Raw genomic sequence first — 27304 nt, forward strand, 5'->3', positions numbered from 1 at the left:
TCCAAGATGGAGAGATGTCTTCCCGCCAGCTGTGACCTCCCTCTCTCTCTTGCCCCCAGTCAGAGCCATCCCAGGACAAGACATGGACCAAATTGCTGAGCCTGTTTCTCTTGGCTCCCAGGCTCCTCCTCCCCACCCCTTGCGGCTGCCTGAGCAGGTGGCCTTTCCACTGGAAGCCAGGGCTAAATGAGCCAGCAGGCACGGGCCCAGCGCTGAGCAGGGGTCACTCCAGGCTAGGGGTTGTTCCCCTCCATACCACACCATGGGACCATGCATGTGGAGGAAGGCGGGGCTGCGGAGGGCAAGGCTGAAGAACTAGGACTTGCAGAAGTCTCGTGTTCTATCTGTGGCTGAGTCAGTGGAAACGGGGCCTGAGGGCCAGTGCCTGCGCACTTGTTCCCCGCCCCCCCTTGCAGTTCTGAGACCTTAGAGTCAGGGTGGGAGAGGGGAGGCGGCTGGAGAGAGTCCTCAGACTATGGCTTTTGTTAACTTTACACCTTGTAGGTTGTACAGTTTGCTGATAACTTGGGCTTCATGTCACCATCCCATGGGATCCCCATAAGGGACGTGGGCAGGAAGGCTCCAGGTCACCCTGGTCATTTACCCAAAGGCTGCACATTTGGTAGAGAGTAGGGACCCAGCCCTGATCAAAGTTGAAGGTGTCCTCTATTGCAGCCTGCTTCCTTTCCCCTTCGCCAGCTGGCCCATCATGGGCCAGAACCTGGAAAGACTGGGTCGCCAGGGATTTGGGTCACCCCAGATTCTGCTGCTGGGCCCCATTGCCATGCTTCTTCCCCCTTACTTCCTGCTCTCTGGCCCAGAAAACACGGAGGTTAGAGAGGGCTGTGAAAAAATTTGAAACAGATGCCCGGAAAAAGAAATTCACAAAATGGCTGTGTGCAAGTCTAGATGTGTCTGACCTGGAGCAAGCCTAGACAGATTTAAATGACATTTTGTGCCCCCCCCAGTCCCTCACCTGACCCTGTAAGTCCACTCAGAAATAGACCACTGGATGTGGGCCAGCCCATTTACCCTTACAGAGCCATGAGCTCCGCAGACACAGAAGCATCCCACCAGAAAGGGCTTCGCCTCCTCCTAGTAAGAGAGTGAGGGTGCGGACGAAAGGATGAGACAAAGAAGGGTATCAGACCATTTGGGCTTGGTCTTCATTTTATCTGGAGCTGTGGTGGGAAGGGGAACCCTGACTGGGGTGTTAGGTCCCTTTCTTTTCCTTCTCCTTCCTTCCTTTCATACAAAGATGGCTACACCCCAATGCGAAAAGGCGTACATCTTTAAATTTCTCTCTTCTCTATCATATCTTCCTTTCCCTTATCATCTCTATTTTCCCTTCCCTCCCCTCCTTTTCCCTCCCCTCCCCCCTTCCCTCCACTCCTCTCCTCTCCTCTTCTCTTCTGATCTCTTCTCTTTTTTTCTTTTCTTATCCTCTCTTCTCCTTCCTTCCTTCCTTTCGTTTTTTTTAAAGACAGGGTGTCTGTGTAGCCATGGCTATCCTGGAACTCATTATGTTGGCCTCAAACTCTGCCTCCTGAGTGCTAGGATTAAGGGTGTGTGCTACTACACCTGGCAACAGATTCAAGGAATTAACAATATGTAAACAATCTTTATTTTCACACCAAGCGAGTGGTGTAATGTTGCAAAGGTACCCAGTGAAGAGGAATAGCTCCTATCTGCCGCCTCTTCTCCCTTCCCTGTACATAATCTCTAGCCCCACTTTCTTGGATGTTCTTCCTAAGATATCCTAATATATCCTAATATATGCATAGTCATGCCTTGATTAACAACAGATGCACTCTGAGACATATACCCTTAGTCCCGCCGTTATGGGGACTTCACAAGTTTCCTTCAGCTAAGAGCTTTGGTGCCTCTAGGCACCACAAGCTCTTGGTCCACCTTACCCATGTGGTTTATTGTTGGTCCAAACCAGCATATATAGAACATGCCTATGGACTTCAATATCCTTTACATACTTATGTATTTGCTATAAGCTAGCACTGGTATTTCCAACTGACAGTAATTATTCTGTGCCTTATTATTTCTGTCTTTTATTGACTGTGTCCTGGTTACTGCTCAGATCAGTATCTGGGACACATATCATTCAGAAGGTTACATTGAATTCTCTTGCATGAATATATTGTGTTATTTATACCAGGTCAAAGAGTACATATGCATTTGTACTTTTGAAAAATGTCACGTTGCATCCCAATGGATGTGACACACTTTAGGATCTCGCTAGCGGTGCAGGAGAGGGCCTCATGCTGCCTTCGCCTCTTTCCAGCATTTTCTATTAGCCAACATGCTGCATGGTGCCAATCTGATAAGGAAGGAAAATGGTTTCGCCTTACATCCCCTGCATTTCTTTCATTATGAGGGCAAATATTTTCCATATAATTACGTATGAGCTGTTTTGTTTCTTTTGCTGTAGCTCGAATCCGCTGTTCTTTGCTGATCTTTCTGTTGACTGTAGTGTTATCCATTTGCTTTTCACGTTAGAGAAGCGAGTTTGTTGTCCGTGATGTCGTGATTCTGCTCTCTCTGTCAACTTTGGTTTTTAGCTGGCGTTGTGGGGATTAATATTATCATGATCTAAAAAATGTTTTGGTCCTCAGGGCTTCATTTCTTTGTAGTCAAATTTATGTCTTTAAGTTATGAAATCATTATTACAAGTTTTTTGCTATGCAGAATTTTATTTCTGTCTAGTTACATTTAGCCAGATTTATTGTTCTTTTAGCCTATGATAGCCTCGTGGAGTTTGAGCCTCAAACCCGAGTTACTCCCAGTGGATGTCTCTCAGGTCAGTGGGTGGCAGCCTGACCCACAGGACCACAGATGTCCAGAGTAGATTTCCGAGCAAGAATCTGTGTGATCAGATGCTATCTTTTGTGGAAGAGGGTGACTGTTTCTATAAACATTGTGGAATGTTTCCAATGAAGTATGTTCTGAAGGACACTTGCAGTCACCGTGGCATGTGTTATTAATCTTGGCACTGAGGTGGCAGAGGTGGGCAGATCTCTGTGACGTTGTGGCCAGCCTGGTCTACATAGCGAGTACCAGGCCAATCAAGGCTACTTAGTGAGACCCTTTCTAAAAGTAATAGCAGCAACAATAATACAGCAAATGCTTCCTTGGAACTAATGTAAAAATCAAACATACAGAAAAGCCCTATAGATGTCTCTAAAAGTGAGTCTCTGCTTCCCCCAACATGGCCATGCTGGGCCACCCATGGGTGTGGTCAGTGGCACAGAATCGGCCAAGGGGACTTCAGTAGCAGTTAGTGGAATAGTGAGTGAGCAGCCCGTGTGGCCCACAAGTGCCTGTCACCTCCACTGTGGGATGACCTGTACCCATAAGCACAGGAGATGGGGATAAGGGCATCGGCAGCAATATTGTCTGGAAGTCTACAGAAACCTTCCTCTCCATCACCAGAAAAGCCAGCCTGCCCATTGCGGCTCATTCATGCCATGAGTACCGTAGTAAGAGCAGGGCCACAGCTTCAACAAGGATTAATTCAAAATTTACAACTTCAGAAAGGGAGGAGGAAGGATAGGAGGGAGGGAGGGAGGGAGGGAGGGAGGGAGGGAGGAAAAGACACGGACATAGGCAGCAAGCAAGATGGTGGTCTGCTTGACTTCTTTGGTGCTGCAATAAACACTGAGGCCAAAAGCAACTTGACGAGGAAGGGGTTTATTTCATCTTAACCCTTCCAAGATGCCATCACTGAAGGAAGCTGGGGCAGGAATGCAAGGCAGGAGCTTGAAACAGAAACTACAGAGGACTCTGTTTACTGAATGCTCCTGAATCAGCTCAGCTAGCTTTCTTACATAGTCCGGGACCTCCTGCCTTGGGGTGACACCACCCACAGTGAGTTGCCCACTCCCTATAGCAATAGCAGTCAAGAACATGCTCCCACAGACCACACTGATAGAGAATCCTTCAATTGAGACTGGAAGGTATCTGAGGGATTCAGGTAATTCTAGCCTGTGTCAAGTTGACAGTTGAAGCTAACAGGAAGTGATGGTCTTAGTCATTCATTCGGGTTGTCCTCTGACTTCATCGTGCAATAGAAGAAAAATCTTAGCCATGGCCTAGGGGCTCTGACCTTTGCCTGTAGCCCAGGTGGCCACTAGGAAATCTGTCCTGCCCTCTGGCCTTCAAGAAGGCCAGGACTCCATTCTGAGGCTCATCATTCTAGGCCCTTTGCCCTGGCCAAATCCTCAGGATCTAGCTTTGTTTCTGAAGCCTTGTCCACAGACTCAGTGACGCTGGATGCAGCTACTCTGCCTGAGACCCATATGCCTCTCTCACTCACTGCTGCCACTTCCGCATCAGCTCAGGAATGTGGGCAGACCCCCTGGACCAGCCTGTAGCTTTCATCCAAAGACAATGGTCAGACCCAGGTTCTTTTCCAGGCCACTACAGGAAACGTCTGTCCACCCTCCCAAAAGTGCTGGTGAAGAGCACAAGCTTGGGTCAGGGACTCCAGGGCTGAATTCTGTGCTTGAATCTTGCTTGCACATTGGTTAGATTCTGGCGGTCTTGGTTTTCTCAGAAGTAACCATGGAAATCACGGTACCTAACCTCGTGGGGGTTCTGGTGACAATGAAACGAGTTCAATTGCATAAAGTGCTCAGAGCAGTTCCCTGTACAGAAAAAGAGCTGGGATATGGTTGATGGTGGGGATGCTGGGACTACTGGGGCTGCCGCTGCTACCACCGCCACCGAACGGTTGCCACTGTTGTGCTGAACTCCCGGGAACACTTGCCTTTGTGCCTGCTTCCCCGCTGCGCTCTGAGGATGTAAACAGGAGACCCCCTTTCAAACAAAGCGGTACCCTCCGATTCCACTTCGTTAAAGAGATCTCCAAGTTAATGGGGGGACGGGGAGCACTACATATTCTAGACGTGATTTGTAAATGTTTTCCCAGACCCTAGAGCATGACCCATTAGTGGGTAATCAGATCAATTAGTAAGTCTTTCCAGCATGGTTTTAATTTTAAAAAGAGAAAAACAATAATTAAGGGGGAGGAGAAAAGGGTCAAGGGCCTAAGTGTTCACAGTCGTGCTGGTGCTCTTGGGGACGGTGTCTCCGGGTTCTGTTCATGTGTGTTTGTGCACACTGCACATCGAATTCCATGATTGGAGGCTGCCGTTCAGGAAGTCTAGTTTCTGCAGACACCCATGGGGTTGTGTTTGTGGTTCCTTCCTTTCCAGTGTAGTGGAATCATGGCCTCTCCTCCTCCCTGCAGGGTCGGCCTCCCAGGACCATCTGGACCTCACGGAGCTCATCGGTGTTCCATTACCCTCGTCTGTGTCCTTTGTCACGGGTTATGGTGGTTTCCCGGCTTACAGCTTTGGGCCTGGTGCCAATGTCGGCCGCCCAGCCATGACCCTTATGCCACCTACCTTCTTCAAGGATTTTGCCATCGGTGTGGCAGTGAAGCCCAGCGGCGCCCAAGGAGGCGTGCTCTTCGCTATTACCGACGCTTCCCAGACGGTCATCTACCTGGGCCTGCGGCTGTCCAGCGTAGAGGACGGCCACCAGCGGATTATCCTGTACTACACGGAACCAGGCTCCCATGTGTCCCGCGAAGCTGCTGCCTTCTCAGTGCCCGTGATGACCAACAAGTGGAATCGCTTTGCTGTGACCGTCCAGGGTGAGGAGGTCGCCCTTCTCATGGACTGTGAGGAGCACAGCCATGGCCTTTTCCAGCGATCTTCCCGGCCTCTGACCTTCGAGCCCCGTGATGGGATCTTTGTGGGCAGTGCGGGAGCCATGGGGCTGGAGACATTTACGGTGAGTTTCCCTTCACTTCCCAAGGCTAGAGAAGCTGGGGCGTGAACTCTCACACCCCAAGAAGTAACGATGATCATTGTTATTTTATTCTTATGCTCTCACAAGGCATGTGCACTGTGTAGGAAGTACTCTAGGCCTGGAAGTCAATGGTCCCAGTATTCTGTCAGAAACCGAGGCTGCAGGCTTTTGGCAGTACTGTATTATGTGATGTTTATTGTCTGAATATGGACATAAAGGCCCCTATCCTAAGCCTGGGTTTTTTTAGTGCATCCTGGAATCTCCGCACTCGGGAGACTAAAGCAGGAGAATCATGAAGTCAAAGCCAACCTGGGCTACATAGTAAGGTATAAGCCTGTGTGGGAAAATGGTGAGAAGCACTTTGTTCAGTGAAAGCCATGCCCGAAAGAAGCCCAGCTTGCTGCTCTCCAATGCTCTCACCTCTAGATGTGAATGGCAACTGTGCTGAAATAATTTCCGTAGAGATGGATGCACCTGACGACCGGAATGAGGAGTAACTTCCCCTTCCTCTTTTGAACAGTGTGTCCTAAAACAAACAAAGCAGAAGACCAGCCTCCCTACCAGAACGAGCTTCTGTTAAGCCATTCTAAAGAAAGTAACTAGGTTATCAGAGGTTTTCATTTAATGCACTTGTGGATTGAGCCAGGATGCCTCTGGGGTGACTCAAACACACTAAGGAAGGCAAGAGTCCTGGGTCTTTCCTGAAATCCCAGAATTTAGGTTACAGTGAGTCATGAGTTCCTGGTCAGCCTGAGCTACAGAGTGATTTCCAGGTCAGCCTGCAGATTGGAATTCTTTCTCAAAATTGGGCATGGTGGGCACACCTTTAATCTCAGCATTCCAAACTCTGTGAGTTTGAGTCCAGCCTGGCCTACACAGTGGCTTCAGGACAGCCAGGACTACATAGACTGACTCTCTCTCTGTCTCTCTCTCTGTCTCTCTCTCTCTCTGTCTCTGTCTCTCTGTCTCTGTCTCTGTCTCTCTCTCATATATATATATACCAATCTCTCTCTCTCCCACACACTCATGCTCAAAATCAAAAAACCAACACCACCAACTACAAAGAAAAAAATACCACTAGAGGGCAGAAATTGAATTTATTTGTAGCTCGGGGGATACAGAGGTTATGTATACATATTACACATATGTAGACACTGACTTTGCTGACTTTTGGAGACCGAGCATCAGATCTGGAGACTCCTTGGGAGTGGGATGAGGAGGCTACTGGCAGCTCTCCATGTGGCAAGAATGTCTAGCAAGGAAATTTCGAGCCTTGGAGGGGTGGGAAGACACATTTCAGGTCTACTGTTGACCTGCAGGCACCCTGGAGACGGTCTGCAGGTTCTGAACACAGGCTAAGGGAGTCCATATCCAGTGGGAGCAGGCAGGGAGAGTCCCCTGAATGGACGGAGAGCCTGGGTGGGGTGTGCCCGGTGCTCCTGTCATCTCCATAGACAGCACACTGCCGGCCATGCTAGCCCTTCCCAGTGCTCGCCCTCATATGAACACTCCACCCCATCTTCTTTGGGCATTGTGATGTATACACATAACCCATGCCTCTTGTCTCTCTCTTCCCAGGGCTCCATACAGCAGCTTACCATCTATGCGGACCCCAGGACCCCTGAGGAGCTGTGTGAAGCCCAAGAGTCCTCGGTGAGCCTCTGCCTACCTCTCCCCCTCCCCCGGCACTCGGTACTCTCATCCCCCAGTCAGCAAGGGGAAGGCTGGTTGCCCAGCCCTTCTCCCCACTCAGCGTCAGGCAGCCTAGAAGCCTCTCATCATGGCCAGCACTGCCCCGAGTCCTATTTTGGGCTTTTGGCTTTCCTTCATCCTTTAAAGCTCTTCAGCCGTCTCCTTGGAGTGGGGGCTGTGCATCTTAGGAGATGTTCCTGTGGCAGTCAATGGCCTGGTTTCCAGCCTTCCTGCCAAGAAGGGTGTCAGGATTCTAAAATCAGAGTTTAAAATGCTAAGATATTCTGGGTGTAAAGTCCTATAAAAATGAACCTAAATTTAGGTTCATTTTATGCTTGGCAAGTGAATTGATTCCTAAGTTGGGGGTGGGGTGGGGGCCAGGGAGGAAAGATGGCTCCTTTCTTCCTTCCTTCTTTCCTTCCTCCAGGGTTTGCTGGTTATGACAGTCCTGGGTGTAGGCTGGGGATAAGGGGACCTACTTCAGGAGCTGTCCCCTCCTGACACACACCTGTAGACACAACTAAGTGGCAGAGCCTCAGACCCCACTCAGCAGGTCAGAGAGCAGGAGGGAGGAGCAGGGGGAGGAGCCGGAAGCCAGGCAGGCAGAGGCACTGTCTGAAGGGCCTTCCAGGCAGACAGGAGCATCAAGCCAAAGCCAGAAGCCGGCAAAGTGGTGTTTCCTGCGACGGTTGCTCTTTAAGTGATGTCAGCCTCTGAACAAATTGGAAGCCGGTTTCATTAATTTGGTGTTAAAAAAGAAATTTGTACATCAGAGATAGCATTTGGGCCGGTTTGAATGTCTCAACTCCTGAGCCTGTGGCATTCCCTGGGAGATAGCAGAGAGGATAAGGGAGTTGTCACGTAATTGTCTCTGCTCTGCATTCATGCTGAAGTATAAACAGCCCAGGGCACAGTATCCACTGCAGAGCCAAAGCACAGACTCCTGGGCTGACATAGGGCGACCCTAGAAAACCACCTTGGATGAGTGCTCCCTGAGTGGGTTCCCGTGAGCACTTTGCACAAAGTAGGAACAAAGGGAGCCTGGGCATGGTTGGAAAGTGAAGTAACACAGACTGCAGCAATAATAGTGTGGATAGAAATAGAATAAACAACCGTGCATACAGCATTTCCCACCCTGTCTCTGATGCCCATGTTATACATACATGCACACACAGATATACACAGGTTCAAATACTGCATATAATGTGTTCATATGCACAACCATGTATGCATGCATACCATGCAAACATGTACACACATGATTACATGCATATATAATGCATGCATACCATACATATGCATGCACACAGATGCATACCCATGCATATACATATATGCAACTGCACACATACATGCACATGCAAATGTACACACATGCACACACAGTTCCCCTATAGGAGTCTGTCTCTGACCTTCCCAAGTACCCCAAATGCTGTATAACCTGCTTTCCTGCTTTGTGTGTTGTTGTGGGATATTTGTACACTGTGTGAAAATTGCTGTGGTTGGTATAACAAAAACGTTCAACAGCCAATAGCTAGGCAGGAGGTATAGGCGGGACTTCTGGAGACAGAGAGAACTCTGGGAAGAAGGCAGAGTCGCCGGTCAGACACAGAGGAAGTACCATGAGCAGTACAGAGAGATAAAGTAACAAGCAAGGAAACAGAACGAACATTAAAATAAACGGGTTAATTCAAGTTATAAGAGCTAGTGGGACAAGCCTAAGTTAAGGTTGAGCTTTCATAATTAATCAGTCTCCGTGTCATTATTTGGGGGCTGGCGGGACAGAGAAAGACTCTTAGAGTGTGTGGCATGATGTATCTCCTCACAGGCATCTGGAGAAGCCAGTGGACTTCAGGAGATGGATGAAGTTGCTGAGATCATGGAAGCTGTCACCTACACTCAGGCCCCGGTGAGCATGGGCACCACCCCTGTGGGTGGGCTAACTGTCCCAGGCTGTTGTCAGATGTGTGAGGTTAAGTATAAGATCCTCTGCAGGATTCAAGAGGGTCCTTTGCAACCTCACACCCACACCCGAGCAAACATACCAATTACCCAGGGCCACCTGCGTGGATGGCTATGAAAACTGGGCAGAGGCAGCCGTGTTCTGGGCCGTGGAGGGCTTGCTCAGTCCCTCTGAACTTCAGCTGTCTTCTACACTACAGAGCGATGATAACATCACTTGTACCTTAGGTCACTGGAGATTTAGATGAGGCGGCTTGGGGTGAGTCTGAGAAAGTGCCCGGCATGAGGGAAACAGCCCTGAAAGATACTCAGTGCTGCTTTGGACCCAAGCAAAACCAACCTTCATCTTGGTGTTTACGCTCTCCCTCATGGAGACGTGCTCTGCAGCTAAGAGGGAAGGGTTTGCAAAGTCTCAAGTCAGTCCATGAGGTTAGCAAGGAGCGTGCACGCGTACACACACACAGGCATGTGTGTTTGTGTGAGGGGGGGCTATATATTAATGTATGTATTAGACTAGCAAGGAGCATCTGAGCTGCAAGCAAAGAAAGCCCCCAGATTGGGCTCATCACTCCGTGAAGGCACTTCTGATAGAAAGCAGAGAGACAGTAATAAGGCGGAGACTGTAAGTTATAAGTTATAGACCTCAGGCATCAGGGATGTGGGTGTGGCAGAACAGAACCATAGTCCGCTAAAGCTAGGAGGACCTAGACAGACATGTGTAGCAAACTGCCTATATTACAGATGGGCAGACAGATCCAGAGAGGAAAGCTGGGCAAGCTAGCCTGGAGCACAGATCTTCTGACATCTACCACTGGGTGTCTGGTCTGGGTGGGAGTGTGGAAGTGTGTCCCCAAAACCTGGGCCAATCTTGGCTGAGATAAGGATGTCAAGGAGTCCATGTACTGCTCAGGCAGTGCGGGAGTCTTGTGTGCCTATTAGGCCTAGCCACCCATGGGCATGTCCTGGGCACAGGTCAATGGGCCACACGCTCAGCACTCTGAGCACAATGCTGCTTCGTGCTGTACCTACAGGCCCATAATGTAGAGGTAGAATGACTCAGATAGAGGTACTAATGGCCCGTGGCAGTCCCCGGGGAGGGTCTTAAAGGTAAGACTGGAACAACAGTTTCGGAGGGACGGGTGGAGACAGGCAACTTGGGAGTAGAGGGGGAAGCAGAAGAGGAAGAGGGTTAGTGCTTCTGCGAATACGATGTCACTTCTCCCTTCAAACCCCTTCAAGGAAGGTGGCAGTTTTCACTGTGCCGATGTAGAAATGGGTGCCAGGGGGAGGAGCAGATCTTCAGGGTCAGACAGTAACAGAGCCAGGATTCAAACCTCCTGAGCCTCTTCTCGTGTGTCTTAGTTAGAGTTTCTTTTTGCTGCAAAGAAACACCATGACCAAAAAGCAAGTTGGGGAGGAAAGGGTTTATTTGGTTTACACTTCCATATAGCTGTTCATCATCGAAGGAAGTCGGGACAGGAACACAAATGGCAGGAACCTGGAAGCAGGACCTGATGCAGAAGCCATGGAGGGGTGCTGCTTACTGGCTTACACCTCATGCCTTCCTTAGTCTTTCTTATAGAAGCCAGGACCGCCAACCTCGGAATGGTACCACCCACAATGGGCTGGCCCCTCCTCCATCAATCACTAACTAAGAAAATGCCCTACAGCTGGATCTTACGGAGGCATCTTGTCAATCGGGTTTCCCTCCTTTGAAACAACTCTAGTTTGTGTGTCAAGTTGACATGAGACTAGCTACCACACCATGACGTCAGGTACCGGGACTGATGGCCAACATCAGCCCAGAGAGGGTGTAATGGATCTCTGAGGACCCGGAGAAGTGATAAAGAAAAGTGTCTGGTGGTAGGGTGCCCTTGGAGTCTCTGGGGCAGCTCATTTTTTTCCTTTCCAAGTTCTTAGGCACTTGGGAGAAGAGCTTTACGTCCATTCCTACCCAGAATAGGTCTTAGTCTTGGTGTCCCTGCCTACTGGCTTTCAGCAAGAGACCTACCCTTTCCAAGACAGCTAGCATGGAACATGCCTACTTCATGGGTTAGTATGACAGGTGGACAAACCGCCTGGTCCAAACATACAAGTAGTCCTTGGCACACAGCAGTGATGGGTAAAAGCTGGTGGTGCCAACTGGCTGGCGAGTATTCCAAGAGGCCAGGGAGCTCCGGGCCAGATGGAAAGCAGCACACTGTGAATTCCCCGTTCCTTTGGGACCCCTTCCTGCTTCTTCTGGTGTCTTGTTATGCCAATCCCCCGTGGCTGCCTTTTGCTCTAAGAGGATTCCCCTAGGCCCAGCCTTGATGGCCCCAACACTCACATGCAAGATGCCATCTTTAGAGTTCTTGTGTCCTTCTGCAGGTGTCCCACTACCTACACAGGTGGCTGGCTCACTCTCGAGACTCTGCTGCTCGGCCATCAGTGGTATTTCAGACAGGGCTCCTGAGGTCTATTCTGTAGGAGCATGCCTGGAACAACCGTGTTGTTGAGGCCACCCAGCCAGAAGGTGCCAGAACCAGATGTTGGTTGTGGATCCAGAGTGTTCTCAGTCACTCCACCCTGAGGCTTTTCTGAGAGTTACCCTTCTAGCACAGGGAATTCCCACCACTCCCTGGTCCCAGACAGTCCTTCCTTTTTCTGTCTGGCTTCTTTCTTAGTCAGAATCCCACTTCCCCATGCTCGGCCTTTATAGCTTGCCACTCTTCAGGACATGGAGCCGAATGGGCAAAGTAACTGAGCTAGAGGCCTCCCTCTTCCCACTTCCCGTTTAGGGTCAGTGTCTTTGCTGTTCTGTGCCTGTCTCTCCGGCCATGTCTGCTGCTGCTCACCTACCTTGGCATTTATGGAAACCTCATCTCTGACTGAGTTAGGATTGACATGGCTGTGCCAGTGAGTCCCCTGTGCCCAGCTGTGCGGGACTGACAGAGGCCTTTAATAAGGAGCCTCCTGGGCGGCTTCCCTGGATGTTCAGCATGTCTGGAACGAAGAACAAGAACGCACATTGGCAGAGAGCTCTACGGGCGGGTGATTCCCAGGCCCAGCCAGGCCTCCTTCCAGCCACACCTAAGGGCTCTTGGCTTCCCAGACATACCATCTGGGACTTCCTCCCAACAGCCCCATGCAGTTCTGTTTGCCTGGAACCCCCCACTCCACCCCCACTCTTCCTTCCTTCTGGCAAATTCCTACCCACCTCAGGATCCAGGCCAAATCCTCCCAGTGAGGCCTCTCCTGCCATGCTCCCTCCCAGCTTGGCCCTTGCTTCTGCTGTTCTGTGTCCCATGAAATAGGCTGCTGAGGTCCGGTCTGTGCCCCTCTGAGCTCTAGGGACCATGTATTCTTTATTCCTTTCTCAAGCCCCAGGGTTTAGTTCCCAACCTGGCACTCAGTAGGTTCATAGAAACCTGTCTGCGGAATGAGGACATCGCATTGTGACCATGAGGGTTGTCAAAAAGACAAAACTAAACAAAACACCTCCCTAATACCCTGAAAATGGACTAAAGTCTTTAAATATCTCTACATTGTCACAGCCCACACTTGGTTCCTTGTCCATGTCACCTCTGAAGCCATCAGTTATGTGCTCAAGATGAGATACTTTACTCTCTCCCCAGCAGCTCCTGGGAGTCTCAGCTTTCCCCAGAGCAGGGCCCAGGTTGCTATGGCTGCCGGGATACGATTCACTGTTAGCTTTTGGCGGAAAGGACTCACCTAAGATCTCTTTGAGCCCATTTCAGGCGTGTCCTCTTGTTTGCCCAGCCACTCCAGGTATCGGTCCCCAGGCCCACGTGCCTTACAAAGTACTCTTGCTTCCAGCTGTTGGCTCCCCTGGAGGCTACATTTGGGGCTCCCATGGGCTTTCCTAGCTCCATCAGGGACCCATGGGAAACAGCTTCTTCCTGGACCCCTCACGGGGGAAGAAGGTGTCTATCCCAGGATGGGTCAATCCTAGCTGGGTTTTGCTGCTTTGCCTTGGGGATTCCCACTGTTTCAGCACCCCTGTCTAGCTCCTGCCCTTTGGGCTTTTTCAGCGTCCCACCCAGACCTCCTGGGCTGGACCTCAGCATTTCTAGTCTGGACTCTTCCGGCCACTTGCACCCTCAGTATCGTCCTTGTGCCTACATCCAAATGGGTGCTGGGAATTGAACCTGGGTCCTCTGGAAGAGCAGCCAGTGCTCTTAACCACTGAGCCATCTCTCCATCCTCTGTAGAGCATCTCTTATTGCTGCATTGCATAGAGGAGAAAACTTAGGCCCAGTGAGGCTGTATGATTTATCCAAAATAGGTCAGTCAACTAAATACAAAGCAGGCATTTGACCCAAGTCTGACTGTAAGGTCTGCATCACAAACTCTGAAGTCACAGGGCTCCTGACAGTCCTCCCGGTTATGATGGACCGAAGATCCACTGTTTGCACAGTAGAGTCTAACGTTAAGAAAGGAGCCTGTTCTTGCTAGGATGCACTCAGAGTGCTGCAGTAACAAACAAGTCCTGAAACCGTAGCGTTGTAACAAATCAGAGATGTGCCGGGCGTTGGTGGCGCACGCCTTTAATCCCAGCACTCGGGAGGCAGAGGCAGGCGGATCTCTGTGAGTTCGAGACCAGCCTGGTCTACAGAGCGAGTTCCAGGACAGGCTCCAAAGCCACAGAGAAACCCTGTCTCGAAAAACCAAAAAAAAAAAAAAAAAAAAAAAAAAAAAAAAAAAGCAAATCAGAGATGTGATCCTTTTCCGCAGTCAAGTTCAACACTAGGTGGTTCCACTCAACCCTCCATTCTCCTCAGCAATCCCGAGCTTAGAAAAAGAAGAGACCAAATGCTGACAACCCTGGGTCTCAACTAACAGCCCTCAGCCTCCAGGGCATTTAGGACCAGTGTTGAGTTTCCTTGTCTGGATTTCCAATCTCCTTTATTTCCAGGTGTTGGGTTTTGTATCCACCCCCCTCCCCAGCTGGTAAGGCTGGTTAAGACCTCGCCTGGCTGTCAGAGCCTCGTCCTCTCTGCTGCTCCGGGCTGGATTTACAGGGTGTTACCCGTGCAGCCCGACTCATTGACACAGCGGCCCACACATTCCTGAACCCAACATCTGCTCTGTGCTCTCTGGGACTCAGGCATCACAGGAGTGTGGTCTCTGAGCTTAGAGACCTTAGTCTGAGATCAACAATATCTCCCTGGACAGTGAGTGGAGATGGGATTACATTCAGCGTGTACCTCTTTCAGGCCTGGGAGGTGTGATGCTTCCCAGAGACACAGCCAGCATAGGCATTCGGGATTATTCAGGATTCTGAGGATAAATCAGTTTCTATATTTTTTTTAGTGCTTCACTGTTAGGTAAATCCCTTTTTACTTAAAAGATTCTTTTTAAAGTAAATTTCATTTTTCTCTCTTCAGCCTAAAGAAGCACACGCCAATCCCATAAGCATACCTCCTACTTCATCCTCTCCTGCTGAGGACCCGGAGCTTTCTGGTGAACCTGTGCCAGAGGGAACCCCAGAAACCAACTTGAGCATCATTGGGCATAGCAGCCCCGAGCAAGGCAAGTCCTGACACACGCATGAGAGCGGTGGTCTACCACGGAGTGATTACCATGTGTGTAACATACAGGGCTCCCCTCACCATCTCTTCACCCCTCAAGGGAAGAATGACACTCACACCCCTTAAACACAGGACAGGGGAACCGAGCCACAGAGAAAGTGGGTCACCTAGCCGAGACCACGCGATCCAAGAGAGGCAGAGTTAGCACTTGCTCTCCAATGTCTGGGCCGTTCAGATTCCACCTCTGTTCTCCTGACAGGAAAGTTTATAATAATCATTACTGCTAATTGAGTACCTAGTCTGTGGCCATACCTTTCCATACCTCTCCAGTCCCACTGGCGTGCCTTCTAGTCAATATGGCTAGCTGCAGTTTTACAGGTGGGAAGAGCCAGCCCTTGCAAAGGGGGCAAGCAGCATGCCTATAAGCTCATAGCCTCATCTCAGAATCTTCACTTGACTTTGGCTACAAGCTCTCTGGGTCTCAGGGGTCAGCTACCTGATGACCAGAGACTGGCATGGTCACCCAGCAGGCCAACGGAAGCCTAAAGAGAGTGTGGCTCCCCCGAGCAGCAGACTGACACGCACCCCAGGCCCAAGAATACCACTTCCCAGAGGTGGTGACCTTTGCTTCAGCCAAGGCCAGAGCTCTGAGATGTAGGGGTAAGGTACTCTCCAGAAGCGATGTTCACCCAAAGCACCCATAGTAAGGATGGGTTGAGCCAACTTGATGTCATTCATCCACGTGACGGGAGGACCTAACGGGTTATGCCATGCTAATGCAGTCTTCACCGTAGGAGCAGATTTCAAACCTGCCTCGGCCACCGCTTTGAATACACGCCGTTCGTATGTGTGGGAAATACAGCGTGTGGTAGGACGACAGGTGGTTTTGATCCTGTTAAAATTTCTGCGTCTCCAATGTCGTTTACAGTAATAGTCACCCTTGTTCTCTTCGCTTCTGCCATCGGCTGATGAGTTATTTTAACAACAGAGCTTGGGGCGTCTGCGGACAAGATGTAGAGAATACTAGACTGGAAAATTATAAATAATTTAATAGAGTTACAATGGAAATACGGAGTTGTGGTAACGTGGCAGAGGGAAGCCGGGGAGGGGGAGTAGGAGGAGCTTGACAGAGCTTTGAAGACACCCTACTTGGCTGTCTATTTGCTGTGGGCCTGGGGCATGGCTGACATTGCAAGCCTTCTTAACCCTCCTTGGGGACTGAGACCGTCCTTGCCGCCTGATGAGGGAGAGGGTGGGGCGCCCTGTATTTTCTCTGTCCCTGGCGATAGAGAAGCATTATCAATTGTGGATACTGGTGGGTGGATTGGGGCCTTTGCGTAGGGCAAGGGGTTCTTCCAGTCTAAGGAGGCAAGAGCCGAGTGGAGGCCGAGCCTCCCACCTGTACCAGAAATAGCTCTACTTCTCAGCTAGCCGACAGAAGGCCAAAGGGAAACCCTAGAACTTGTTCAAGGGTTCCTTTTCTTGATGAATAGACATTTCAGATGATGGCGAGAAGGTAGCCAGTGCCCTAAGTGCAGTTCTGCATGGGAAAAGCTCTCCATTATTGGAAGCATGTGTATTGCATGCTTTCTGACAGCACCGTGCCCCATCTCTCTCCAGGGTGACCCTGGGGGCCAGTAGCTGCTTGCACAGCACCCCCTGGTGGTCAGAGCAGGGAGGACTCAGGCACGGGCCAATGTCAGACAGACCACTCCTGGAGTTTGGTGGATCCCACCTGAGGTCACACAGGATGAGCTGGAGAAATTAGGGCATATGTGACTGCTACATGCATGGAGAAACTCGGGTCTAGAGACAAGCCTGCCTGACTTACAAGCCCTTTGTAGCCACTGCTCTCACAGTGACTTCACTTGTCTGCTGAACGGGGCTAATAATGTGAGACCTGGTATCACAAGCCTGTAATTCCAACCAATTAGAAGATTGCAACAGGAATACACACGTCCAAGACCAGCTTACACTGCAGAACAAGTTCAAGGTCGGCCTGGTCAACTTAGTGAGATCCTTTCTCAAAATAAAGATGTAAAAAGGGCTGGGGATACATTTCTGTAACGGAGGACTTGTTGAGCTTGCATGAGAGAGATGAGGACACAGCCCATTGAGAGGGTACTTTGTAGCCGGTGTAAGATCCTAGGCTCAGTCTTCAACACTGCTAAAAATACTACCAATAATTAATTATTATTATTATTATCTTAAAGTTGTGATTAGAACAAAATACCTGCCGCAGGGTGTTATGGAGGAGGCTGAGAATGTGAAATTCTGGTCTTCCTAGAGAGACAGCTTGGCTCGCAGGATAACGGGCATGCATTCATTTTAATGCGATCTCTTCTTTGCTTTAGAATTTGATTTGTCTTTTGACGCCCTCCCCACAGGTGTGCATGTGGTAACATGTCAGTCAATGTAGAGTTGTAGAAATAGCAGACAACAGAAAATAATAATCTCCCCTTCTCTTTCCGCTCCTATAATCTTGAAGAAGCCTAAGTTCAGCGCTGTGATTTAGCTGTGTATACATAAATACGCAGATGCCTACACAAATAATACGTATGCTAGGTAATAATGACTGCATAATGTAAATATCTAATAGAATAATCTCATATGTACTTGTTGTAAGGAGTGACTTGTTTGTTCTCAGCTGCCTGGTAGCTCAGACCGAAAATAATCACACAGAAACTGTATTATTTAAAACACTGCTTGGCCCATTAGCTCTAGCTTCTTATTGGCCAAACACTTATAACTTAATTTAGCCAATTTCTAGTAATCTGTGTATGCCACATGGCTGTGGCTTACCCAGTAAAGTTCCCAGCATCTGTCTCTGATGGTGCTACATGGCTTCTCCTTGGCTCTGCCTCCTTTCTCCCAGCATTCAGCTTAGTTTTCTCTGCCTTGCTCTGTTCTATCCTATCAGGTCAAGCCAGTTTCTTTATTAACCAATGGTATTCCCAGCATACAGAGGGATACTCATATGTAGTCCTTTTTTTCTGTTCATTGACTACAGAGCTCCAATGATAACAAATGTTTGTGAGTAGCTTGCTATGTGCCAGGTGCTGTCCCCAGTATTTTTCCCACATCAGCTAGATTGAATGATGCATAATCCTCATAATAATTTCTACTCAATGAGGTAGGAATTGTGATCTCCACTTGTGGATGAAGGAACTTGAGGCACAAGTTAAGCATTTGCCCTGAGTCCTATTCTGGGAAGGGGCAAAGCAGGATTCCATACAGCAGGCAGTGCCAGAATCCATAATGCCACCAGATCCTAGGGTCTTTCCCTGTTCTCTAGGCTGGCTCTTCCCTCTTGACACTGTATAATGGGATCATGGACACCTCCCCAAGTTACTAAGAAAACCGTGGCCTCATTCTCTTCCATGACTGCAAAATGTAGTTGTTGATATCACAATTTTTGGTTCCTGTAGGGTCTGGTGAGATTCTGAATGACACCCTGGAGATCCATGCTGTGGATAGTGACCCCAGTACTGATGGTGGTTCAGGGGATGGGGCCCTGCTGAATGTCACCGATGGTCAGGTGAGTGAGTGGTAAGTTTGATATGATGGCCTAATAGGAGACTCGTTTGCTTATTTCAATTTGATGATGCTGAATGTCATCAGGACCAATGTCTCCAGGGTATAGAGGAAGCACAGTGGCCAAGCTTCAAGGGCACACCAGCATAGGTGGAGGAGAATCAACCCCAGCTTGCTTTCACCCATGCTTGGTGATGAATCCTGGATCCTCACCATGGTGACCCCCTGGCACTGGACCCTTAAGATGACACAGTCTCCTCAGAACATTATTAACTGTGGCCATGTCCACACTGTTCTTAGCAAGTGTCTTTCAAATCTACAAAGCCAGTTTGAGAAATATTTGACTTGATAGGGCCACAGCTTCTCAACTCCAGCGTTTGTGTGCAAATGTGAAGAGCCAAGTGTGAAGCCCCTAGCACACCCATGTAAAAGCTAGGTGCAGTGATGAATACCTGTAACCCCAGTATGGATGGCAGGGGGACAGATACGAGGATCCTAGGGGCTCAGTAGTCATCCAGCCTAGATGAAGTGGCAAGTTCCAGATGTAGTGAGATACCCTGTCTCAAAAACAAAGTGGAGAGCCGTGGGGGAAGACAACAAATATGGTCTCCACAGATTCATGCATGTGTGAATGCACCCATATGCACGTGTGCATCCATACCCACCCCACCACACACATACACACACACATACACACACACATACACACACACATACACACACTCACACACATACACACACACTCACACATACATACACACTCACACATACTGCCACACATACATACACACTCACACACATACTGTCACACACACACTGACACATACACACACACACACACACACACACACACGAAACCTTAGAAAACAAAAATAAACATGCCCTCCCCACCCCTTTGTTTTGAAACAGGATCTGATCTCGTAACTCTGGCTGGTCTAAAGCTCACTAAATGGACCAAGCTGGCTTCAGACTTAGAGAAATCTGCCTACTTCTGCCTCCCGAGTGTTAGGGTTAAAGGTGTGCACTGTCATTTCAGGAAAGTTTGTCTATTTCTGTGACAGCTGCAGTCACAGCTGCTCTATTTCCCCATTCATTGTGGGACTTAAAGCAATCTTTTTATTGCTCAGAGGAAACTATTCTATAAACCAAGAGAGAAAGGCATGTTAGGGCTGCAGTGGGCTGAGGAGGGCAGAGTGCTGCCCGCCTGTGGCTGAAGCACCATGGAGAGAATGTCATTGTCCTTCTGTCCAGATGGGTGTACAGGGGTGATCACAGGAGTGATCACAGGAGATCTGTATATCTAGACCCCAAGGCACAGAGCTGCAGCTAGCTGACTCAGGAGGCAACTGCCTATGGCCACAGGGTCTGCTAACAGATGTTAGCATGAAATGCAAGACATCTGTGCCTCAGAGATGTTTCTTATCTCCTGGCTTTTGCAAGCCTGGAACTGGTCTAAGACTGGGTTGAAGTCACAAATATGGAGGTGCCTACAGTCAGGAAGCTGCTGGGATGTCAGATGCCAGGGGGCATGTAGTGATCCAGATACTCCCTTCTCTCCAGCCATACGCTTGTTGATCAGAGATAAGGGACTTGTTGCAGGGTCTCTCACTGGGCTCTTGTTTCTAGGTGTTATCAGCAACAATAGCCGGGGAGGCCAAGGTGCCTGTCACCACTACCCTGGAAGCAGAGATTAGCAGTGTACCTACTGGGAACCCCAACCTGGCCATGACCACCCAGAACTCCAGGGAAGTGGCTACTTTGGTGAGTAACTTAGACACAGATTTCAGTTCTCCTGTTAGGGGCTATCCCTGGTAGAAGCAGTTCCTAGCCTCTTGTTTGAAAATGCATGCAGGGGCTGCACTATGCAGAGTCCAGGTGGGCAAGAGCAACTGGCTGCAGGGGTATTCATGGGAAAGGTTTGCAGAGAGCCTTGCCACACCAGGCCCTGGTTCTGCTTGCCAGAGCTGATGGTCATTAGGATAGGCTGTGTTCCCAAGACACAGTGGTCAGGGGACAAAGGACTCCCAAAATACTCTGGGAGTAATCTTGCAGGTCAGAGAGGTAGAAGGTGAGCCTGGGGGTTTGAGAAAAGTAGCCAAGCAGATGGGATAGATAGATGTTACAGGTGGGGCCCAGAGACAACACAGGAAGTGAAGAAGTACGGGGTATCATGGGGTCAGCAGGGGACCCTGGTGTCAGCTGTAAGCTGGAGAGGTCGGGAGCATGGCGGCTTCTGCTGGGTAGCATGGCAGCATCCAGTGAAGCGGCGGCCACTGAAGCATAGGAGAGGGTGAACCGATCTTCGTAGGATTCAGATTCTAGAAAGATCACCCTGGCTTCCAGGTGGAGAAAGGATAGAAGAAGCTGGCAGGCTGGATCCAGGTCCAGATGAGCAGGGATGGCCATGAACCTGTCAGAGCTTTTCAAAAGCTCCAGCGAGTGATTCTGAGCGACAGTGGTGAGGGCCACTAAATGTGGGAGTTACTGATGTAGGGGAGCAGGAGGCAAGAAGCAGTCAGGTGATTGGCAGGTGTAGACCAGTGAAAACAAAGGACAGGTCTTAGCTGTGCCTGTGCTTTGAAGGTGAGGGAGGGACAGGACACAGGTACACGAGGGGCTTTGACTGTCTATCCCCTAAAGCCACGGACATGGACCAAACTGGTGGTCTACTAACCTGGACCTTTGGGATGTCTTTCCATTCAGGATCCAGAGAATGAGGAAAATCTAGCATCAGCAGCATCAGGGGATGGTGAAGTGCCCACCAGCAGTGCTGGGGAGGCAGAGGCTGGCACCATGCCTACTTCAGGGCCAACTCTGTCCATGTTTACCCAGAAACCAAGAGGAGAGGTCACTCTGGTAAGTAGTGTGATGAGTTAGAATAGCCCTCTCAGCCTTACACTCAGGAAGCCCAGATGCCCTGGCCTGGGGTGTGTGCGAGCACCTCTGACCAATGCTCATTCAGAGGTGGGACTTGTCGGCCAGGACTGCTGCTTATATAGCTCAGACCGTGTGGTCCAGCAGGGCCTGAAGGGAGATGGGGATGCCCTGTGTGGTCAGAGGAGTAGGGAGGAGTCTTGGGGCTGTGTGCAGATTCTCTTGTCCCCACCAGCAGGGGCCAGGGACCAGGGATGGAAGGCGTGGCCTGTGTGTGAGGAAAAGAGGTTCTGGTGTTGTTGTGGGCTGTCAGGAGAAGGGAGGCAGGGTACAGACAGGCAGGCCAGACAGGGTAGAGGGAAAGGTCAAGCTGCCTGCAGTATAGAGAAGGCTGGACACACACGCCCCAGCTGGACACTGACTGACCCTGTCCCTGGGATAGCCCATGAAAGTCCTTTACACATCAGATTCAAACCCCATGGCCTGTGTTCCCACCCCATGTGAATAGGACAGTCCCTTCCCAGCAGCCTCAAGTAGAATGACCTTCCCTCTTCCTCTGTCCCATATCCCATGAGAATGAGGTCCTGTTGCATTTCAACCTAAATCTGCCATTCAGCAGCATAGGTCCTGAGCAGCCTCCCTTCCCAGCCAGGTCTTGCTCACACCCCCTGGAGCCTCTCTCGCAAAACCTGCCTGGCTGCTCCCCCTCTGGGATGGTTTGCTAACCTTGACCTACTGACCTAGCTCCCTTGAGAAGCCAAGCAAGGGTCTGGTCACTGGCCTTCTTGGCTGCACCTGGGGCTTCTGTGTTCCTCAGCTGAGCCCCAGCTTCCTACCTCAAGATTTTCTGAGTTTTTTCCTGCCCTGCGGTCTTCCCACACCCCTCCTCTCTGCAGAGAGCCTCCTCTTCCCCTAGGTCATGCCTGGCTCCCTAGCAGATCAGGAGCCTGGTGGAGACAGGGCTTAGCAGCCCCTGCTTCCCAAATCTGCTTTGCTCCTTCCAAGTGGTAGGTGCTGGACAAATCTGCTGAGCAAAAGCATGAAGGCAGCAGGGCCCACCAAAGTCAACAACCTACCTCCAAGCCCCTCACCGCGCTCTCTTTCCTGTCTGTAGCAAACTGTGCAGGCAGCCTTGTGGTCTGTTCTCGTATCCACACAGGAAAGATACAGAATTCTCCAGGTCACTTGACTGTCACACAGATGATTTCAAAGACCTAAATGTCTCCTTTTCCTTTCCTTTCCTTTCCTTTTCTTCTTAAAGACAAAGTATGTGTCACAGCAGGAGAAAACCGGGGACCGGACTCCAGTTCTACAAGTCCTAGTGTGACAGAGGCTGGAGCTCGGCCCTTAGAACAGGATAAAAGGGAGGGGGGCTGCCTGCAGAGGGGATGAGCTCCCCATAGCTGGGAGGATGTGAACTAAGCCCAGATACTGACTGAATAGAGATATACACGCAGATGGATTCCAGAGGTGGGGTGACGATGCCCAGAGACCTGTACACTCAGTTACAGCTCCCCATTGAAGGAGAACTCAGGGAAGGCTGCAAAGGAGCTGCTGAGATCTGGTGGTCCCGGTGGTTTCCTGTCTGTAGCATGTGCACAGCCCCCAAAAGGAAAAAAATGGGAGGTGTGGAGATCCTATGGCATAATCTGATGTCAGTTCTATTTCAGGGTCCAAATGGTGAAGAATTGTTAACCCCAGCTGTGTCCAAGGTACCACTCAGTGCTTTTGAGGAAGAGGAAGCCAGCGGGACTGCCATCGACAGCCTAGATGCCTTCACACCTACAGCGGCCCTTGAGCAAGCCAGCGAGGTCCCTACAGACGTCCAGAATGTCCCCACACCCACAGTGGCCCTTGAGCAAGCCAGCGAGATCCCTACAGACGTCCAGAATGCTCCCACACCCACAGTGGCCCTTGAGCAAGCCAGCCGGAGTCCTACAGATACCCAGGCCACTCTCACACCCACTGTGGTTCCTGAGCAAGTGTTTACTCCTGTAAGTCCCAACTGGCATCCTCTCTGATTCATGGGGGACAGAAAGCTCAACACTCTGAACCAGGAGCCCTTAAGGTCCTCAGCAGAGGCGCACACAGCTTTGTCTCTGTTGTGAGACCTCGGGAAATGCCAACTGAACAGAAACAAAAGACGGTGGCAGAAGGAGTCAGGTGTTGGGTTTTATCCCAGTCGGCTACCTCCTAGCTTTGACTAAGAACTTTCCTAGAGATCAGGGTCCCATAGATAGGAGGGTTTTTTTTTTTTTTTTTTTTTTTTTTTTTTTTTTTTTTGCATGACTGAGCTGGGTGTGAGGATGCCGGTAGGTAGGTAAGTGTTTTGACATTGGATTGCCATCACAGACACGACACCCGCAATCCTACAGCCTTGTGGGCTGGGGCCATGATGACCCCTCCTGTTGACCTCCTTTTCAGGCACCTGCTGGTGGAGAAGACTTGGTGGCCTCCACAGAGGACGCTGAAGAGGAGGAGTCTGGCAGCATACTCCCCAGTGGGCCTCCGCTCCCCACACCCACAGTGACTCCCGGGAGGCAGATCACTCCGGTGAGTGTTGGGGCAGGGTGCGTGGACTCAGCTGGAAGATCTTTCAGTGTGGAGAAAGGCCACCGTGAGCTCAGGGTCGGTTCTCATCTTGGTTTGTAAAGACGATATTTGAGGGCTTTTGGCCTGAGGAACCCTAGGGGACTGCAGGTTGGGTAGGAAAAGGCAAGAAATAAATGTGGAGGGACCTTTCCGAGGCCTTCAGTTGCCTTTGTAATCACATCAAGGTTAGCAACGTCTCAGGACATAAACAATGAGTGTGGAACTCAGCAGGGTCTATAGAGACAGAGAACATGAATGGTGTGTGGACCTGCCGGGGCCTCTCAGCTGAGGGTCTGAGGCTGTCTGTGGTCCGCTACTCCGAACCGTCAGCCATCCTTTGGTTTCTTCAGGCAGGCTTCTGGTTTGCACAGGATGGTTGGGGAGTCGGTTGAGAAGATGTTCAGAACCATCTATGCACACGGTGCGGTCACCAGCTGAGGGGTTACCCTTTCTTTGTCTCAGAGAAGCAGGCAACTCAGAGTCAGGCCTGTGTGAATCAGGGAGCAAACTGCAAACCTGCATCAGGATGAAGATGGTTCTCAAGGAGAACCTCCTGTAGGCCACCCACCTCAGGGTGTCAGTTCCTAGAGTGACACTCTGAAAGCCATGGTTCAAGGTTCAGCCGTGTGACCCCTCAGATGCAACACTCCAGTGGCCTGAACTAAGGGGTTCAGAGATAGAGAATAGAAAAAACATAGAGAGAGAGAGAGAGAGAGAGAGAGAGAGAGAGAGAGAGAGAGAGAACATATAAAGAATAGCAGGGTTATAAGGAGAATGAGTAGCTGTGGTGTGGGAAGGGAAGCCCGTGAGCTGGAGGGAGTTTAGGGTAGGGGAGGCGCTGAGAAGGACCAGGATGCTAGCGTGGACTCTGAAATGTGTAACAAGTGCATGTGATGCTGAGGGAGCCTGGAAACAGCAAGCCCTTTGAGATGCTAACAAGAGCCACAGTTAGCCATGTGTCCCTTCTGTGCAAGGTAAGGGAAATGGCTCCTTTTGTTAGAGGGGAACCAGCTTCACAAGTTCCCGAGGACTGCTGGCTTTTATCTAACCACCAGAAGTCCTCCTACAGTCTAGGTGGGCTGCCTTTTGGAGTTTGGGGAATTGGAGTCTCCTTTGGACCTAACAATCATCTCTCAAGGGTCTTTTTGTCTCTGCCTCCCACCTTTTTTGTTTGGTGTTTTGGAGAAACTGGACAAACCATCCTTGTATCCTTGAGTTTTCTGTCCTGAGAAATTAGGTTGGTGGGGTCAGTCACCCTGGTGGTGGGGAGGAGGGGTTGTGGTCAGGAGTTGGATGTGCTTGCTGCTTCTGGGAAACTCTGTCCACATATATTAGCGACCCTAAAACTGCATATTAACAACTAGAAGTTAACCACCACACAACTGCAACCAGGAATTTGGTTCTAAGAATCCTCCTCAATGGAGATAACTTGATAAGTAACAACGGATTTTGTTTACTAGGATGTTAGCCTTAATATCTGCCCATAGTAGAAGAATTGGGTATGATTTAATTAACCAACAAAAAAGCTAATTAAAGTCTATTCAAATAATGGAACATTAGACATTATTAAAATTATTCTTATTTGTACTCAATGTTGGAGAAAATGCTTACCATATCATGCTAAGTGAAAGAAGATGGCTATAACTTCACGTGTATTGTGTGGTCTTAACTGTTGGGAAACATAGACTCTAGAAGGAAGCGCCCTTCCTAAACGTGAGCAGCGTTGTTTCGAGGTGGTGGGACTGTGGGTGCTGTCAGGTTCTTCGTGTACTTTGTTGCTTTTGCTATGGGACTGATAACTTTTACAGTAGGTTTTTTTTTACACTGGTGTTTGTTTTGTGTTTATAGTGCTAGAGGTTGAACATAAATCTCCTCCATCAGATGAAAGTAGCAACCTGATTGGGTCTCCTTACATCTACTACTACCCCTGTCTTATATACTGTTCTAAGACCAAGGCAACTTATAAAGGAAGGCATTTAATTTAACTGGGTGCCTGCTAACAGTTTCAGGGGTTTAGCCTGTTATCAGTATGGTGAGAAGCATGGTGGCAGGCAGGCAGGCAGGCAGGCATGGTCCTGGAGAAGAAGGTGACAGCTTACATAAGAGCCTCAACTTATGGATCAAGAGAGATCGAGTCTGGACATGGTATAGGCTTTTGAAATCCCAAAGCCAACCTCCAATGACACATCTCCAACGAGGCCACACCTCCCAACCCTTCCTAAATGGTTCCACTAACTGGAGAGCTAGTATTCAACATATGAGCCTATGGAGTACGTTCTCATTCAAACCACTGTGCCTCCCTCTGATAGCCACAGGACAGGGACCTTCCTGCCCCAGCTCTAACCTGCAACCCTGATCCTCCTGGGACCTCTTAGTGGGGGCTCAGGATATACATTCTCAGTGATCAAATAAAGCCATATCCAAGCCTCACCTTCAGGGTGGTTTCACACCGGAGGCCACCTAGAAACTAAGGAGTTCCCTGGAGAAGAAACAGAAGGGATTAATAGGATGCTGAGACCAGGCCACCTGCAGGCTGAATGATGGGGAGGCTAAGGCCGGACTCCCACTGGATAGGGGAATAGAGGTGAGGCCAGAAGTTGGCCACAGACATTTTAAGGCTACCGAATATGGGAGCACTTGAAGCGGCATGGCCGTCTGTGGAGACTGGTTCCTGAATCTCCTTGTGGGAATTTCTTTTTTCTGCAGGTAGGAGTGGAGACTGAAGGCTCTGGCCCTGTTTTGGACTCAGATGTGGGCTCAGGCTCTGGAGACTTTGTGGGCAATGAGGATCTGTTGAGAGTGAGTATTAGGGGTGCTGGGGGCTGGTGTTGGGGACCCGGGAGGGAACGTCATGGGGTCAGGCAACCAATGAAAGTAGACAGGTCCTTAGGGACTGTTTCCTGGAGTCTGTGGGGATCATCATACATTTCCCCTTTATTTTCACGTTTGACATTTCCGTCTCATTTTAGCCAAGTGCGAGCCTAGATTTGCATTGAGATGTCTCTCTTCTCCACCCTCTTCCTTTCTCTGGAAGCTGCTCCTATCTCTTCATAGCAAGTTTGTTCACTGACCTTCACTTCTACCCATGACTCCCACCCTACCCTTTACCTATGAAAGACTTAGCCTGGTCCCTTCTCTGTTTGGATAGCATTTCATGGTAAGTTTCCAGCGTGAAACCCTCCCTGGCCCCCAGTCTGCTCTTGGCCCATTCTTGGTGCCTGTGATACATCTGGCGTGCCCAAGGCTGGCTTTACTAGTCCTCTCTAAATTACCCACAGGGGAGTGTG

General features: G+C 49.9%; 1 protein-coding gene across 2 annotated transcripts in view; it reads left to right on the top strand.

Moving 5' to 3' along the window:
- The window catches only part of Col15a1 (collagen type XV alpha 1 chain), a 185439-nt gene that overhangs the window by 114341 nt on the left and 43794 nt on the right, over positions 1 to 27304 (top strand). For both annotated transcript variants that reach the window (XM_026786561.1, XM_013351949.2), the window contains 10 exons: positions 5264 to 5811; positions 7408 to 7482; positions 9350 to 9430; positions 14874 to 15018; positions 18446 to 18555; positions 20178 to 20312; positions 21255 to 21407; positions 23096 to 23419; positions 23850 to 23978; positions 26724 to 26816. In XM_026786561.1, the coding sequence (XP_026642362.1) occupies positions 5264 to 5811; positions 7408 to 7482; positions 9350 to 9430; positions 14874 to 15018; positions 18446 to 18555; positions 20178 to 20312; positions 21255 to 21407; positions 23096 to 23419; positions 23850 to 23978; positions 26724 to 26816 (1793 nt within the window). The remainder of the gene's footprint in view (positions 1 to 5263; positions 5812 to 7407; positions 7483 to 9349; positions 9431 to 14873; positions 15019 to 18445; positions 18556 to 20177; positions 20313 to 21254; positions 21408 to 23095; positions 23420 to 23849; positions 23979 to 26723; positions 26817 to 27304) is intronic.

Source organism: Microtus ochrogaster, linkage group LG5 (assembly GCF_000317375.1).
Source record: "Microtus ochrogaster isolate Prairie Vole_2 linkage group LG5, MicOch1.0, whole genome shotgun sequence".
In the NCBI taxonomy this organism is placed as follows: Eukaryota; Metazoa; Chordata; class Mammalia; order Rodentia; family Cricetidae; genus Microtus; species Microtus ochrogaster.